Source organism: Mycteria americana, chromosome 3 (assembly GCF_035582795.1).
Source record: "Mycteria americana isolate JAX WOST 10 ecotype Jacksonville Zoo and Gardens chromosome 3, USCA_MyAme_1.0, whole genome shotgun sequence".
In the NCBI taxonomy this organism is placed as follows: Eukaryota; Metazoa; Chordata; class Aves; order Ciconiiformes; family Ciconiidae; genus Mycteria; species Mycteria americana.
Genome location: NC_134367.1, coordinates 128,323,942 through 128,342,578, shown reverse-complemented (window position 1 = coordinate 128,342,578; position 18,637 = coordinate 128,323,942). Strand labels below are relative to the sequence as shown.

The 18,637-nt window shown below is 40.2% G+C and overlaps 1 protein-coding gene across 8 annotated transcripts in view; it reads right to left on the bottom strand.

Moving 5' to 3' along the window:
- The window catches only part of USP34 (ubiquitin specific peptidase 34), a 140,977-nt gene extending 122,340 nt beyond the window's left edge, over window positions 1-18,637 (bottom strand). For 4 of the 8 annotated variants that reach the window (XM_075496947.1, XM_075496951.1, XM_075496948.1 and 1 more), the window contains exon 1: window positions 18,186-18,637. In XM_075496947.1, coding sequence (XP_075353062.1) covers window positions 18,186-18,228 — 43 coding nt within the window. In that variant the 5' untranslated portion in view covers window positions 18,229-18,637. The remainder of the gene's footprint in view (window positions 1-18,185) is intronic. The other 4 variants (XM_075496952.1, XM_075496954.1, XM_075496950.1 and 1 more) reach the window with 2 other exon arrangements.

The window sequence follows — 18,637 nt, the reverse complement described above, 5'->3', positions numbered from 1 at the left end:
TTATAACAAAAATAAGTATTCATTTCCACGTTTCACATGAAACTTCAAGTATTACATGCTCACAAAGCTACTTCACAAGCAAGCTTTGTGGGAAAGGTTCTCTAACAGAAGCAAGCTCTTCAGAATCCCTACCTCAACTTCTTTTCCAACTTCAGCCTTGTGAGGTCCTATGTGATCTATCAATATAGGTTTCCAAAAATTACAGCTAATGAAAGTCTGCTGGCACAGATCAGAAAGTAAAGTTCACAAGAATACCGCTTCAGAGAATAATCACACAAAACAAATACCTATGACTTCTTTGAAATAAGGACATTACATATGCACATACATACATATTTTCATCTATATGCACACAAATATAAAAATACACAAAAAGCAGTCTCTCAATAGGATACCATTAAACTTTAAAAATCACTTTTCTGTCTCTCTCCTAGAAGGCTTTAATGATCCCTACATAACACCGGACAAAGTACAAAATTGAGAAGCAGACTAAAAGACAGGTATCACTCGATACTACTTTTTATTTTAAACACCACGAATTACCGTGACACTTGACTCTCTTAAGGCCAAAGCACAGCACTGAAGAAACCAACAACTCTGTCAAACAATTTAGGTCAAGCTTACCACAAAAGACAGATGCTTAACTAGAGATAGCATCTAAAAAAAGACTTGCCCAGCATAAAAGGTTCATAAAACCTTTGTTTTCTGAATTTTGTGAGCATTGTTTCATTAAGAGTAATTCCTTCAAACTTGACACAAAATCTGTTGACGATAATTTAGTAGCAACAAACCTAATTCTAACTTGTAAGATCTCACATATACTTTTATACATTTATAAAATTTCCCTCATTGCCACATCACCCTACTCAAAAAACACACACTCCAAAAAGTAGGACGGTAACTCCTAACTTCCAGAGCAGCCTTTTCACTGCAATAGTTTGAAACGCTCCCAAATTTCCCTCTATGAGATTAAGAAAAACCTGAAGAACTGAAAGTTAAGTAAACTGGTCCCTTAAAAGGTAGAATTGCCACATAAAGTATACAGAATGTAGAAGTTCGGGAAATACCCCTTATGCCCCAGGTCAAAAAAATAGGGAGGTGTACGCACTAGTTGCCTGTTATTTTCCTGCTTATGCATTCTGTATCTCACACGTAGACCAACTTCAACTGGTCTTATTTACTAATCATTGCTAATTAATATAGTGGCTACATACATGATTTCCCTTTTGTTTTCTGTACCTAGAAAAAAATACCGGTTTTGTTCCCGAAAATACTCAGGAAGCTCAAGACAGGAGCAACCACACTGAGGCTGCAGTTTTCCACTGAGTTGATCTAAGTCTGTGCCGCTGCCAAAAAGGGTGGCAACACATCTGGCAGGGCTTCTCCTACTGGACCTTAATTGAAGCTCTCTCTTTTGCTCTCAAGCAGAAATGATGTTTTTCAGCTCAGCTAATTTATGTCCTCACAACCAACATTTAAATCTTAGGCTTTCAAGTTCCTGGCTTATTCTGAATATCAACTTTGTAGATACTCTTGATTTACAGCACCTCTCTTTAGGGACACATGCAGCTTGAAGTACAGCAACAATTGGTCACGAAGCCTTTCTAATATTTTTTGAATTGGAAAAAGTACAGACAGAAAAGCAATAGGAACAACTGCACTCATTATCATTCCTGCGCATTTGTTGATTTTAGTCAGTTCTGTAAGGACTCCCTTGCTGCATATGATTTCACTTCCAATTGACAATGTGTCTCTCTCCTTTCAAACTAGTTTTCTTCTACCTTGAATGGGCCAGTAGTTAAAACAGACTCATTCACTTGTAAATAAAGCCCATCCTTTTATTCTCTCCCATACTCAAGCATCCTGCACGCCTTGGATCCTCCTTAATCTGCTGCCTCCCCAGCCTCCCACACTTCCAGTGTTTCCAACCCAGCAGTAACAATCTGTCAAACTTTTTCAAAAACTTTTACTGTGACAAGCCTCCTTCTTGCAAATTGATTTGGTGGATAAGACTTTCCCCTCATTTCATACCCTCTGGATGCGCTAAGGCATGCTCACGTGCTTTGAGAGCATCTGAAGCACGTCAAAGTGGCAGCTTGTGTGCTTTCATCAATAAGAATTGATAATATATGCTACAGAGCTTTATGGCCAGTCATTCCGTGATCTATTAGTATCTCAGCAGTGGCACTCCAATCCCAGGCTCAGCTCCTTCACTCCCCATCTCCAGTGGCTGCTTCTTTCTCCAGGCACTCACAAGCTAGCAATGTAAGAGATGCCTTCCCTAATTTACTCCTGAGCTCTCTGGGCTCAACTTTTTTCTCCTTCCTTAAATTTGCTCTAGCAAATTCTTCTTCTCAGTTAAAGCCCCTTAGACCTTCTCATCCTCCAGTCCTTCCTCTTCCCTCTTGCTTTCCATACACACAAACACCTTTGCCCTGAGCTAGATCCAATTTCAAGATCAACATAACCCAGTTCAAGTCCACACTACTAAGAGCATCCATAGCTATGCATTTGAACTACTCCCAACAATCATTAGCACTCTTGCAGGAACCCAAAGAGCCAGACTGGGAACTGAGCAAATCCAATCTAACCAAAAACTACCCACTTTGTTGGCTTCATAAGCCACTGAATACTCAGGGTGGCAGCTATGTAAGCAGGGGGGAGCTGGAAAGGAAAGCGTGAGGAGTGTGAGGCTGAGAGAAGTAAATAGCCTAGTAGTGACTGCAAAGGTAACATTGCCCCACCCCATCTGGAGTAACTTCACCTTAATACTGCTCATCAATAGGCAAGGAAACTGAAGATACGGTTACTATTAGAGTATGGAAAAAACAGAACGGTGAAGGCCTTAAACAGATCCATACAAGACAGAACTTACCAGCAGAAAGAAGAAAGATTAGTATGTAGGTAAATTCCAGCTAAATATATTCTACAAATATAATGTAGGAAATGGGGTGTTTCTGCATACTTGGAATGTCTCATTTCACTGAATCTTTACAACAAGATGGTTTAGAGATCCTTTTGTCACAGTAATACCATGTAGGAAAGAGCTGAACTGCTTAACTAACCCAAAGTAATAATTATTAATTGCTTGATATTTTTTTTACCATCTTCTAGTGTGTAAGTTTTCAGATGTACTTTAAAAAAAAAAATCAGACATACTTAAAATGTAATTTTTTTATTCAAGTAGCTGACGAGAAGCCAAAACACACGATGGTCAAAGTAAAAATTTAAAACATTTCAGAAAAAAGAAAATTTCCTTGCTGTTTCCCCAGTCTCCCATTTTACTTGGCTAGCTTTAAATCTTCCACAAAAGGGAAATTTGCTAAACGTGTATTATAGTACTAGAAACAACACGATCTCCCAAGCTATGAAAAAAGCCTATTAATAAAGCTACTAAACCAAGAAAATTACAGAAGATAAGAAAAATACAAATCAACTGCAAAAAAGCAGGCAATATAATTTCAATTGTGAACAAACGAAGCTCAGATCATAAGTGCATTTTTATCAAGAACTTCACAGCTAGAGCAACAGACTGTAATTAGACCTCAAGGACAACTATCATGCTAGACTTACGAGGAATATCTTATATCCAAAGGTCACTTATCACACTAAGTACAAAATCAAATGGCAAGTAAAAATAATAATTTTTTTGAAGTATACTTTCTCTACTTTCAGAAACATAAAATAATAAGTAAACAATAGAAAACTCTTTAATATATAACTAATTTCTACATATTCAAAACTGTAACGAGGTACAGTTGCATACAGATTCCGCCCCCTCCCCCTCCTCCCCCAAGCCTCATCTGATATCAGCTTCTCATGGGAAAGACGAGATCACTTGCAAAATGGACATTATTCTCAAATTGTTCCCTGATACAGACTAAATAGAGGAAACAAGAGCCATACACTAAACGAAACAGTATTAGGGACAATACTACTAATCTTGAAAGAAATACATACACAACCTTCTGTATAATACCATTGTTCACACAGAGAACCAGCACATTAATTTTTTTATACATATATGCATTGAGACATTTTCTGTTATTTGTAGGGGGGTTCTTTTTGTTTATGGTCAATAGTAAATAAGATGATAGCCACGAGCTTAGCGTCTCCCATTCCCTTTCTACTTTCATCTGTAAGAATTACTCCTTTTTTATTATAAAGAATTCATGGTTGCCTTAGATTTATTCAGAGTTCTTCCAGACCTTTACAAAGCCATCTTTGACAAGTATCTAAAAGGACAGTGTCAACTTGAAGTCCAATGGCAGTAGTTTAACTGTCCAAGCTTTTCTACAACTTTTCAGTGAGAAGAAGAGTCTCCTTTCCACTCCTCAGTCTCCGTAAAACAAAAGTACCCCAGAATACTGACTAGATACACATAATCAACAAGTGCTGAAACACTACTGTAGAATGTACTATCAAATAAAAAAGGCAAGTTAATTCTTCAGTATTAGAAACATTGTTCAAGTGCCAGGTTAATATAGGAAAAAATCAGATCTGTTACCCAAAATATTGTAGGAACAAAATTCTATAATCATATGGTTAAGATGCTTCTGCGTGCCTTTATATCTTTATGATACTGAGCTGTGAATGCCCACCCTCATCATACCACTACAGCACAGCGTTACAGATGACTATACCCACTTCCATCTCCTAACACACCTCAATTCATTTGAAGTCTAAATTGAACTCTCAATCTTAGTTATAAATGCTCCAAATCAAAAAATTTATTTCTTTCCTGCAAATTTCTGATTACAAAGTGTACAGAGACTACAAAGCAAATATTACAGAGGCAATGTAATAGCTTAAAGACAGGAATTAGTAACCCTTTTAAAGTCTCATTTCCTCAGAAAAACAAACTGTGATGAAGTTATTGGCCTCTGTCAGACACTTAAACTTTTGAACATAAAAGCAATTTCAACAAATCTGACAAAGGTTTGCAAGTCTAAATAATACTGTCTTCCTAGGAATGGAGATAGAGAAGCTACTCAAAAGAGTAAGGAAAAAGCAGTTACAAGTGGTCCCCCAACTATCCCCAAAGTCAGTCATCTACTGGTTATTCAGCACCTGCATAATTCTTCATAGCCACCGCGAGATCAGAAAGGCCTGAAGAGTTTTAATTCAGTGTTCCAATGCATCGCATAGTTACACTGGAGCAGCACAAACCTTGGTATGTTCATCAGGTAGACAGCACTTGTATGATACAACTTCAGCAGAACAGGGCAAATCAGCTGATCTTAGGTAATCGCTACCTTTATATTATCTCCCTGTTTCCCTGCAGACACCACCAAGCGCTCTCTCTCTTTGAATCTCATTCTCTTCACTTAACATATATTTCCCTTTCCATCCTATCTCCCTCATCTTCTTCAGCAAACACCTTTTACTATAATACGCTAAGGCAGTCTGGAGCAAAACAGCAGAAGCTGACTCTGAAAAGCTGTATGAAATTTAAAATTGTCATCTATCAAAAGTGATGCCATCCTAAAGTTTTCAGCATGCTAGGTCACGATTGTTTTGGGTTAAAATGCCCCCTTTGGAATGGCCATAGATGTCTACCTAAGCCAACAATTGTCCTTATTAAGAGCATCTTATGATTTTCACCTTCCCGAAGAGAACATGCCACAGCAAGTGCTTCCAAAGAGAACAGTTCCACATGAAATTATTTTAAATGCGGTCAAATCTCAATTATCAGCTGATAATTTACCCAGAACTACCCAGATGAATTACAATCTAAATAAACACAACTGTACTGCTTCATTAGCCAGTTCAGGTCCAGAAGCAGCACCACAACCTTAAGACAAAGCAAAGCCTAAGTTATTATGCTGCGTGAAACCACACCATTCCCACAGAGTTAGCCACAGTTCAAAGTTCACAAATACTGAATCCAAACAGTACTATCTAGCAGCAGAAATTTGATCTGGACTAGATGGGAGTGTGAAATACCCAATTCAGGTTGGGTTATGCCAATGGCAGGAGAAAAAGCAGCATCACATCCACCATGGAGTGGCATGGATACAGAAAAGTGTAAGACTACCATCAAAAATGTAAGGACCAGAATGAGCTTGCATCAGTTAAATACTGTGTAATGCAGGTATGGCTTTTTTGACCAGATCATTTCATACCAATGTTTAAGATCAGCTTGTGGATGATGTGGCTGTGAATGGAATAAAAAAATGGGCCAACCTGTACGTTGCTCTGGCTTTGCTGGCCCAAGATGACCCACCAGGAGTCTCAGCATTGTCCTTTTCAACCCCCCAGCTTCTGAAAGGACTCATTGACCCCAGCACTGCACAGCAGGAACGCACAAAGTCTGCTCAAGACCGGTGTGATGTCCAGGCTGTTGCATTTCCATGGAAGCCTGAGTGAGGGGAGCAGCAGCCTGGTGGTACAGCATGGGTGAGTCTGGGTCCAGCAGAGTTTATCAGCTCTGGTTCAACGTTAGTCATGTCAGATGGAAGGCATCTATGAAAAGATCTAGGGTACCTTTGCACTGTACCTCCTAATGCTTCTGTTATCTTGGGATTTTCAGCAGCAAAGATGTTGCAGACCTCCCTCTCCAGGGAAAGGCAAGTTACACATTACTAAGGAAAAAACCTATAAAGCAATTTCAAAGTGTTTGTGCCACTTGCTGGAGTTAAAAAAAAAAAAGTAGCCTTATTTCAGAGTCCTATTTTAGCTCAGTATTGTAAACTGTCTTTGACTCCAAGATAAGATGTTACGATTCTGGGAAGACTGGGTTTTCATCTTCAATGTAAAGTTGTTATAGTTCCTCTTTTAATAAAAAAAATCCAGCTCAATTTAAGTAGTATTCCCATACAATCAAGCCTGCTTGACATCACCAAAACATATACTAGCTACAGAGGGTCAAGGCTGCTCATCATAATATTTTGACAATGGCCACTACAAGTTTAAGGAATCAATTCAGGATTGGACAAGCACTGCATAAACCCAGAATTTCCTAGCATATCATTAATTACTCCAAGGTAAATTTCAAAGCTAGGGCTGATACTGTCAATGCCAAAACTACTGCTCTGATAAAGGACTGCTTACCTGCAGTTTAAAATAGAGTACTTACTTGCATTCTGTCCTTTTAATAACATACTAACTTTGAAAATAATATATCACTACCTGAATGACTCTGGTTTTGAACAATTTTTCTTTAAAAACTCCAGCTCTGCACTTTTTTAAAATACTACTTTAAGGTGAAAACATAGAACTCAAAATTTATCAAACTTTTTTGTAAGTAGAACAAAGATTTAATTGCACGAACAAGGTTCCAAAAGCTAAAGAGGTCTTCTTTTAGTCTTAATTAAAAGTAGCAAGGAACGCAAAAATTAAAATATGTACTCCAGGAAGCATTCTATTTTCAAGAGAGAACCTTGCAAATTAGTTCAGCCATACTACTTGACACACTATGAATCAGTTACAGAAAACAGCAGCAGCTTTTCCCCCACAACCAGAAAGAAAAGGCCAGAGCCCACGACTGAGCCACCACAGCCAGTAAGAAGCAACAGCTTACCAGCAGATTTATAACAAAAGCACCTAATGACTGGCTTTAGGGACAAAATCTGAGAGGCAAATATGATTAATTAATTTCTTAACAAGTATATTTGAGCCTGCTTCAACAAGGAGCTAAGATAGATAAATGGGCAATGGGTCATTATACTAAATGGAGCTTCAGGCGGTTTGTTGAAAGCCCAAGAAGAGCTTGCTGAGCGTTTCAACTCCAAGGCATTATTTGTTTTCATCTACACAGACGCAAGCAACCCTGATTCAAAAAGGAGAATTAAATATTGAGAAAGGATAGGCAAGCAGCAAAGTTGCATTCTCTCTCATCTTTCAAACATCTGCTCAAATTTTGCACTTACTTTTCCTAGATAATCTGTATTTAATAATTCACTGAAACATGCTGTATTCAGTAATTTACTGGCTAATGCATCATTATACAAATTTTTTTCTGAAAGTTAGTGGACTGAAAGAACTAAGAGATGGCTGAAGGCAATGTCTATGGTCTATACAGGTATCTCCAAGACTGCAGTTAAGTTTCAAGACAAGCATTCCCCCAACCAGAAAATGTATTTACAGATGTCATTTCTATATAAACAAGTATTTTGCAAGTCACATATCAGCAAGTGCACACAGGTCAGTATCTGTAACAATGGCTAAACACAATGCACAAAGCCAACTCACTTTGGAAAGATTCAAACTGGCACTGTGGTTAAGACTTAGTTAGTTTCCAAGATAGTGATTGAAAATTGATCTTAAATCTGATCAACTTGATCAGACTGTATCTACATTAAATATTACATCAGCAGACAAAGCATCAAGACTTATTACTTGAAATACTTTGTGGTAAAAGTTTAATTTCAAAGATTAAGAAAAAAAGTAGCTCACAGAAAAAAAAAATAATACTAGTTCAACCATAAGGAAACTAGCAATAGTGTATTCTTAACTGTGAAAGAAGTCACAGACCGGCCAATGCAGCGAAGAATTTACTGCATTGGCCATCCTTAAACCAAGCAAAACGACTTACTTTTATTGAGCTTTGAGCTCACATTCCCCAGTGCTATCCTATACTAGTTCCAAGAAGGAAAAAAGAAAAGTTGTTCACACTCTTGTATCAACTGATGACCACTAGCCTAGAATGTAATTCCACCACACCCCTCCTGTCTGAAACACCAGGTGACTGAAAAGGGTGGCATAAGTTCTACTATGTAAATTTACAGACAGACCATTTCCAAAATTCCCCAGTAGATTTTGATATTCTGGCCCTTCTACAGCTCTTTTGGAGTTGTCCTCCCTTGCAAACATGCCATTATCTATTTCCAGCACTGTTCATAGCTTCTACAAGCAGAAAGAGTGTAGAAGTGAAAGCACTGTCAGTTTTGTTGATGCCCAGAATGAAAACTGATCACTAGATTTGCAAAATGCAGAGACTACCAGCAGAAGACGACTCTGAAAAATACCATTTTTTCAGTTCACCCCCCCGCCCTTCACTTAAAAATAATTTCACTAATGGTGAAAACTAAGGTGTTTATATCGTAACTTAAATTAGGAAGAATTTAACAGTTACGTGTCACAGATTAATACGCAGGCAACTGACCACAACTGAAAATGAAATTAAGCTCCCATTAAAAGTTATCAAATCCCCCCAAGTTGAGTTGAGAAGCACAGTAGAGAGATAAGGACAATGAACGTTGCACAACACAGCATAAAGCACACGCACTAATACCATGCAGTTTGTACACTTCTTGCACCCATGATTTCTTACAGAGGAACATGTAAGATGCTAACAGACTACCTTCTCAAGAAAAATCCACTTGCAGCTTAATAAGCAGGACTTCTACTCTTGTAAGTGTAGAGAAATACTTCATGTTTTGAGGGCACTAGTTTTACACAAAATAAGAAATTAAAAGTGATGCACTTTTGTAGCTGGAAGAAAAAAAAAAAAAAACACAAAACACAACACACAGACCCAACTTTTTCAAGGCTTGCAGAAAGCTCCAGTGCTTCAGCTGTTCTTCATGAACCTGCCAAAAAGCAACTACAAGAAATCACCCTTGCCTGCTCATTAGGTATGCTCACAGCAGGTATGGAAGTAGCACATTCTCAGCTATTAAGGAATCTATACAGTACTTAAGAGCACTGTATATAGTAAGCCTTTTGGCTAACATATTTAAGACCACAGTGCCCTGCTTTGCTCCAGTTTTCATCCTAAACTTTTCCCTGCTTCTGTACACAATTACATAGATTAAAAACTCTCAAGTGGAAGCCAATTAATAAAATGGTGCAACAAATTGGAGGCTTCTTCAATCCAGTGTGAAAAGAGGTAAAAAAATCTTTGCCGCTCACTTCCTAGACAGGAAACGACAATCTGCATGGATGCTGATCTAGAAATCATGCCTCAATTGTCATGTATTTTTGATGTCTTATTTACAGACCTTCTACACATTAGCTAAATAAAGGTCAACACTCAATGGTGCTTTTTCCACAAGGACTTTATCTGACACATTTCAACTTCTTCAACCAGTTGTTCCAGCACTCAATCTCCTAGAGGAGTTCTACACATACACACACAAGTATGTATAGATAAACAAGGCAATTATTTCCTCTTCTAATATTATCTGAAAATAGCTGACATGTATTTGCACAAATTTCCTCAAGAAGCTCACCTTTCACCATAAAAGCCAGATGCGGAAAAATCCCAGAAGTAAAAGTTTGTAAAACTACACATAAGCTGGATATTCTAACCAAGTGTTAAGAAAAGCACAGAGATCATCACAGTTACACGTCCATGTTTAGCATTTGGATTGCAAATCAATTCACATACAGGGAAAGGAAGAAAGTGAAAAGAATGGCTTCTCACCTCTTCACAGATTAGATTCTAGAAACTGCCCATTTGCTACACAAAATGAAAAAAAGAAATTACCACAACATATGCTTAAACAACAGAAATTAAATGGCCACAACTATGTTTAACTGCAGCATGCTATCAGTGTAAGCAGCATTCCGCAGTCATCACAACCGCTTGCTCCTGAAGATGGTAAGGTTATTTTTCAGGTTGTCCCAGCATCCCGACAACTATAAATGCATAGCTTAGCCTGCAAAAATCCTTACTTACTAGCTACCTCAGCTGGCAAAACTAACAGATGAGCTACATTAAAAAAAAAAGAAATCAAAAAAATAGTACGTACATCATAAAAGCCATTCTATACAGAGAATCTTTCTCTCCCTCACTAAGAAACTCTCTTCTGTACAGCGGGAGACTTAACGGGACTTGTTAGAAGCACCAAGACAGCAATGTGGCATTGCCATCATCCACAGGCAACTTCTAATTGTGATATTTCTCATCTTTTCTGAATCAGACCTGAACAGTCATCAAGAGAACACCAGAAAGAACGAAAAAAAAAAAAAACCCACCAAACAAAACACAAACTATTATGGAAGCCTGTTAAAGGAAACGGAGTAATATGAAGACACAGAACCATACAGAAAGCAACACTGAAGAATTAAGCAGGGTGGAGGATAGAGAGAAGAGCAGAAAGAGCATATGAGTAAGCAGAACAGAAACTGAGAAATGGAAAAAATCACAGGCACAGAAAAATAACAACTTTGAAAGCTAACAGAAGAGTTGCAACAAAGATGAGGTGCAGGATAGAGTATGAATATAATCAAGTATTTAGATGAAACTAAATACTCAAAGAAGAAAATACAAGAAATAATGGGATCCAAGTAGTAAACACTGCTTTCCCCTTCCAATCTCTAAAATGCCAAATTGCAGACTGCTCATCACTTGTCCACAGAACATGATTCCAGGAAGCAAGATCTGCTTTTCTGACTCAATGTTACTTGAACACAGGAAGACAGAAGCAAACTGCAGTGACACAGCTAAATCAAAGTAGCAAGGAATTAAAAGCCACGAAGTGAAAAGTCGGTATTAACAACAAAGAAATATATTTTACTGTTTAACATGGAAGAAAAATAAGCAAAAAGGAATTCTACAAATTAAAAGAAAGGGCGAGTCTCATAATCCCCTGAAGCCATGCAAGTCCTTCCATGCAAGACAAAACCGTTGGTCCTCCAAAAGCCAAGGCATCACCTCTGAGTCAGGCAGAGGGAAACAGGGCCAGAGTCTGCTCTCCAAGGTACTGCCCCTTCAACCGCAGCTTGAAACTTCTAGGCCAAACATCCTCTTACCAAGAATGCCCCATTACGCTCCCCATCACCTGAGCATCTAAGGACAGTTAGAACAGCTAGTCTCTCCCAAGAACTGACACTGACAACATCCAGGATAGCCTAAAACACATCATCCTGGACATGTCTCAGGAATTGCTTAGGACTTCTGTAATTTGAAAACTATCCTTGCAGAGGAAAAGCCATACAGCACCAAAAGGTATGAAAAAAAATTTAACAGGTACCTTTAAAAAAAAAAAATCAAATAAAGCAAGGGATGGTTTGTTTTCTTCCTTGATCTTCCTTGAAGTTATTGACATAACTTAAGCAAGAATACAACTGTAGAGTCAGTGTAGGCCCCTCACTAGGAAGGCTGAGAACATCTGCAGCATTAAATTTGAGAATCTCTTCTATAAATAAAGGAATGAATTAAGGAATTTCCTTAATATTACATGTAGTAACTAATGTAAGGATGTCAGCTTCCATGGCTTTCTTAAGCTTTAAGGATATTGTAGCAAGTACTTATCCAACGTAAGATTTCCCTATATACAAAGGGAAAGATCTCAGTAGATATATGTCAGCGGTCCATAACTCACAACAAAACTCAGCAGAATGGGATTTACGTAACTAATCTTCAGCATCAGTGATCAAGCGGCTTGAGCAGCCCGAAAGAACCAGTCTTCAGCAGCCTGAACAGGGAAGAGTTTCAGGACAAAATCATTTCTGATCACATCACATAACATGAACCAAAATCATTGTACAGAATGAAAGCTGAAATACCTTTCTAAAAATAGAAGCCTTTCAGCTATTAAAGTCACAGAGTTTTTCCTTCAACTGCTTTACAGTTACAAACAACAAGTTAAAACTACTTTATCTTAGTGTCACCTTCCCTTTTGCTTTAAGTCTAGCTACTCATCCCCTTAGAAAGGGTCAAAGACAAAAGTAAACATGAAACAATCACTGAATTTAAATTTTATAAACAACTGAGCTTCTTTTCCTCAGCAGAAGACAGTAAAGATTGAGGTCAGTGTAATAAAGTTGGGCAGTTACCCCAATAACTCCTCCATAGAGTCTCTGCTGAGGTTCTGAACATGAAAATATCACATAAGTGGAAAGAAAGCATGAATCTTTAAAAAAGGGGGGAAAAAAAAGGCCATGCAACAGAGACAACTGCTTTAGTTTTGCACAAGAATAGTTAAACAGCCAAACGTAACACTAGATCTGCACAAAACACTAGGGGTAGTCAAATAATCAATACCAAAGCTTACAGGCAACCACTGAACAAGTGACAGCAGCTCTTGTAGACCAAGTGATGTTAATTATGCAATATTTGTAATAATCTTATTATAACGTATACTCAATATCTAAAATAATACATGAATATTCACAGCATAAAATATTCATCCTCTCCAGATCCCAAAGAGCAAAATGAATGCTGCAGTGTCTTGAATACTTCAATTTCTTATCTACCTCAAGGTAAACACAGCCTCACTCAACCCCTCAAAGTCTACTCTTTGTACTTCCTAAATGCCAGAATTACATGACAAGAAGCCAAGTCAAGCACCTTCAGCATCCAAATTCAGGGCTATCCTGAAGCTATACAAATAATAAAACACTCCAGTATCTCAGGTGTTTTATGGATCTGATCATATCAGGAGCAGTTCTGCAGGCCAGCTGACAGTGATAACGGATAGAAAACTATAATATTCGTTTACATCCATCTCTTGCACTTGAGTACACTGTGTGGGGTTTTTTTGTTTTGGTTTAGTTGTTTGGGTTTTTTGTTTGTTTGTTTTATGTTTTATTAAAGGTTTATGAGAAAACATAACAAGAAAAATGGCCTGCAAGCTTGTGTAGTAGTATAATACCGAAAAACCTCTATTCCTCCACGTGAACTGATTTTGTAAGGTTTCAGAGCTGCTAGGAAAAAAAAATTAGACTAAAGAGGCAATCACTGAAGAAAGTGAAGCAGAATGCTGGGAAGAAAACAAACTTGGTTCCCAGAAACCAAAAACTGGGAATAACCTAGGCCTACCAAAGTTACCTAAAACCACGACTGCCGCTGTATAATAAAACCTACTTTTCCGTGTTGTAATTTTTTTTCTTGCTTTTATAAAAACCAAACCAAACAAAAAGAACAAAAACCTAAACCAAAACCATCTACGGAGTTTTAAGTCAACATACATCAACACCAGTTGCAGTCCCAAAGGGAAACCTCTTCAGCAACTAAGCCCAGTCAGGCTCTCTGGGACATGCTACAGCCAGGACTTCAAGAACAGCTGGCTCAGGACCAATCCGAGCTCTAGATTTCCACTTTAAGCTAAGAAGAGGCATTCCCAGGCATGCAGTGACAATCTTACACTCAACAAACACTTATCATGGAGCATCATGTACTCTATACTTTCCAGTGAAGCCTGTGTAAGTGTCCAGTGATAGCATGGTTCTATAGGTAGCTGAAAACTATTACTGTGGCTTCAGGTGCGACACAGCGACCTGCAAAACTGTGGTGTAAAATACTTGAGGCAGAAAAATCCGTGTTTAATGTTACATTTCTGCGTTTTCTGGCTTACTGTAGGGTTAAGGCTATCTGGGTATCTGCACAGTGCCTAGCAAAACAGAACTATCCTGATCAGGGCCTCTGGACAGCACAGTAATGTAAATATTACTAAAGAACAAATGAAACTCAATATAATACCTCCTAGACTGACCAGAACTGGCATCCACAGAAACCAAGGAATGTACAGTGTGTCGATATCAGGGTTCATTTTGGGATACAGAATGCTGTAAATTAACGTAAAAGCATATAATGTCCTCCACACATTCTTCCTGTAGAAAGTATGTACATTTAAATGACCCCCTATAATTAATGCCATGAGAATCTTTCTTAAGTCCTTTGTAAATAAGTGCTCTTATCTTAAAAAGTAAACAATTGTGTCTTCCTTTTTATTTCCCTTTCTATTTAAGGCTACTGAAAATGTTTATGTTGTAGAAGATTAATTCAGAAATCAGACCAGACTTTATACAGACTTTACTCCTATTAAACCCCTGCCTGGGAAAACATAAGTGATGTTAACGTACCTAGAGCACCCAGCGAGAAATTAGACTGTTTACTCTGAGTGAACAACAGATTGTCTTGCAACACAAGCTGCTTTAAAGCCTGGGCATTTCACAGAGGAATTTATGTTTTACTGAGTTCCTGGATCAAATCATAACTTGAAACTACTACTACTTCTCTGGAAATAACTTCAAGATCAGGGAATTTACTGGGTTTCATACTTAGATCAAGTGCTGAAAATAAAGATGCTGCAAGAGGGAAAAAAAAAACCAACAAAACCAACCCCAACATTGCTGCTTCTATCCATAAAACATTGCCTGCTTCTCATGCTTAAGCACAGCAACAAAGCTTTGTGTTAAATATATATATACGCATACATATGGACCTTTGGCCAAAAAATAAGTTTTTCAAACTACAGGTTTCCAGTTCCACAAGATCTCAGACGGCCCTTGCGAGTGCCACAGAAGGAGGCCCATTGACTACCTGTTACAAAATCAGGCCTAAGGACCCAGAGCCTTGTCATGAGCTCTAGTAAGACATAACCCTGGGCCTACACAAAGGTCACTGCTAGACAAAAGCTCCACTCCGCACATTGTTATGGGGTGTGGATTAATATTGTAGCAGTTTACAGTGGGACTAATATGCTTACAATAAAAATAGGCCTGGCTGTTTGCAGAATTGTTAAATGCCATCCTTCTGTCATCCATAAATTGGTAACTTCTTCTGAAGAAAACCGGAGCTTCCCACATGTTCTTTTGAAAACAATACATTGAGAGAGTTGTTAGACAATTCACTTTCCAAGTGACCTGTAACACAACTGATACCAAATAATTATTTTGTAAACATTAGGGTAAACCAAGACAAAGGGCAGTACGTTCGGTGTAAAAATGTTTAGTTTAGCAAGAAATTTCTAAAACAAACTAGATTATGTTTCCTGGACCTCTTTCAAAACACTGTTTCAGTAGTTTCAGTGAAGAGGCGATCCCAAATGCTCAGCGGGCAGAAAAGGAAAACTGCTGGCAGTCTCTGGCTCACACATTTTGGGCATGACCTCATTCTTTACTACCACTTTTCATTTTTGCTGCAGTGTTTTAAAACCCAAGGCTTGACATTATTTTTATACGTTACCTTTAATTATTACTTAAGAAATGCAAAGAACACAACTTGAAGTTATAAAAGAAAGTATACCTCCCTTACAACTCATTCTTATACAGTGAGAAGGTAGGTGGCACACACAGTGCACCATCATATATGCCTTCGTACCCAAACACACACACAAAAGACTTATGTTTATTTAAAGTATGCTTATTTCTCTGAATAGAAGGCCAAACCTAATGTTATCTGACCCACATTTTTGGAAGTTAACTATATAGCACTAGTAGTGCATAATTTCCCTAATAAATTTGACTTTAAAAGCCAAATTTCCTTTTCATAAATAGCAGGTTTATATCTTAAATTATACAGAAGCATTAAATTATACATACCCTAGTTATATATTAAAAAAATTGTTAAAGTTATTTAAGATATCGCTTTATACAGAATATCCAGCTGCCTAAATCCCAATTACCTTAAAATAGTTCTAAAAATAAATTCATACTGGAACTTCAGAGATTTCTTGAAATACCAAATTTAACATTACATCTTTTTTCTATTTGATCATACCAATCTTGATCAAGTTTAAAAAATGATTATTTATCAATTTATCAAAACCAAGCGAAGTCATCTCTTCCAACAAACAGTTGTCAGCAGTATACCATTGATGGTTTAGTCTTATTTTGAACCTACTGTTTAAATAAGCACTCAGTCTGTAATACCAACATATTCCCCACCTCTCCAGTTGAGAGAGATAAGATATGCATGCTAAATTAAGTAAACATGACAACAATTGTTCAAAACAAGATATTGGAATTACAAGCTTAGCCAAACTTGGCAAACAATTTTAACAACCCAACAGTTCTCTGATGTTAACCTTTTAATCGGATGTATTCCAGCCTCTGGGCTCTCCTGAACATTAGTTTTACACATACATTTTTACTTTTCAAATAAAACACTGGCCATCATTGAATACTGTATTTCCCCAGCAAGAAAGAGGCCAACATACAACTACCATAGTATCTACTCACGTATCTTAGGAACAGACAGACACTGCATGCAACTGGGCCTCACAAGAGTTAAGAAAAAGAAAACTCTACCCAAAGCCTATTCTAGGAAGCATCCTGTGGCTTCACTGTATTGGAACATGATTCGCCTCTAAGCAGACACCAGTGTGCAACCAGGAAAAATGTTTAAGATTTGAGATAGCTAAACTTCCCGCTAATCACAAACTTCAACCGATAAGTTCGTTAAATTCCCCAGCATCTCTACAAATCATGTTTTTTAGTCTTTGTTCACAAAGCAGTGCACGGAGACAAGCCTCTGAGAAGCTGAGAAGGTACCCTGCCTGCCACGGAGAACTGAGAGCAGGTTCCAAGGGATACACGAGGCCTGCTGCATAGGGGTAAAGGGGATTGCGTGCCCAAAATGCAATCGGATTTCAGCGGTGCCGGGAGGAATACCTGCTGTATTAACCCTCCGACCCTCTCGGCTGTTTTAGGTAACACCTGTAAAGAGGAAACTTCGGAAGGAAGCAAGAGACCACCCCTGAAGCGAAACACCCGGGAGCTCCTTCCCCCCCCCCCCCCCCCCCCGCCCCACGCCAGCCCGGCCCTCGCAAAGCCGAGCTAGGCTCCTTTAGGCGCCGGTTCCCTCACAGCCAAGCAGTCGCTTCGGAAAAATAGGTACCCGAAAACCACCTCCGCTGCGTCCCTTCTCCCCCCCCCGCCACACCACCCCGCGGACAGGCGAGGGGGAGGGGGGAGGCAGGATCACTCAGGGCCGCCTTGTCTGCTGCTTAAAAGGGACCCAGCCCAGGCCCGGCCTCCAGCTGCTCAGCAGCCACCGAAGCAGCTCCCAGGCACCTCCTCAGCCGAGCGCGGAGCCAGCTAGGCCCCGCTGCGGCTTCCCGGGGATGCAGGGCGAGGAGCGGGCTCCTCACGCCAACGGCAGGGTCACGTCCCCGCCCGGCCCCACACGCAGACACCCAGGGGGCAGGCGGGAAAGGGGGAAGGGGGGGGGGGGGGGGCCCTCTGCAGAAGGCCCGGCGGGGACAGCCCCTCGGCGCACCCTCCCCAGGCCGCAAGTCGCCCGGCTCCGGTACGGAGAGGAGGGAAGGGGGAAAGAAGCCGCAGAGCAGGGCAGGCTCTCCCTCTATGGCCACCCCGCAGAGAGAGGTAACCCCGCGCCCAGGAGGCCCGAGCCAGGCGGCGAGCAGGGAAAGGCAAGGGGGGGGGGGGGGGGTGAGGAAGGAGATGAAGCGGGGTTATAACCCAGCCCGTGTAGAGGAGGGTACGTGGGGTCCCGGCCCGGGGCGAGGAGTGTTGGGGGGAGGGTAGCGGGGGAGGGCGGCCGCACTTACTCTCATTTAACACCTCCAGCAGCTCGGCGCAGCTCTCACACATTGTTCATTAACAGCAGCAGCCGCCGCCGCCGCCTCCTCCCGACCATTGATTGATCCACTCGGTGCTGCTGATTGATGATTGATGGGGGCCGGGGCGGGGGTCAGTCGGGGGGGAGGGGAAGGAGGGGGCGGGAAGGAATAGGAAGAGAAGGGGGGGGGAGAGGCAGGGGCCGGTCTGGGATCCGGGGGAGGGGGGGATGGGGCGGCTGATCAATGCAAATGAGCCTGTGGCGGCGGCGGTAGCGGCGGCGGCGGGGAGGAGAAGCCGAGTCACTCACTGGCTCCCAGTGACTCCACGCGCCGCCATTTTGCTGAGGGGGAAGGAGGAGGAGGGGACGGGAGCGAGGGGGGACAGGGCGCTCGGGCTCAGCTCGGCAGTTTCCGACCAGGCAGGAGGCGAAGGTGGCCGA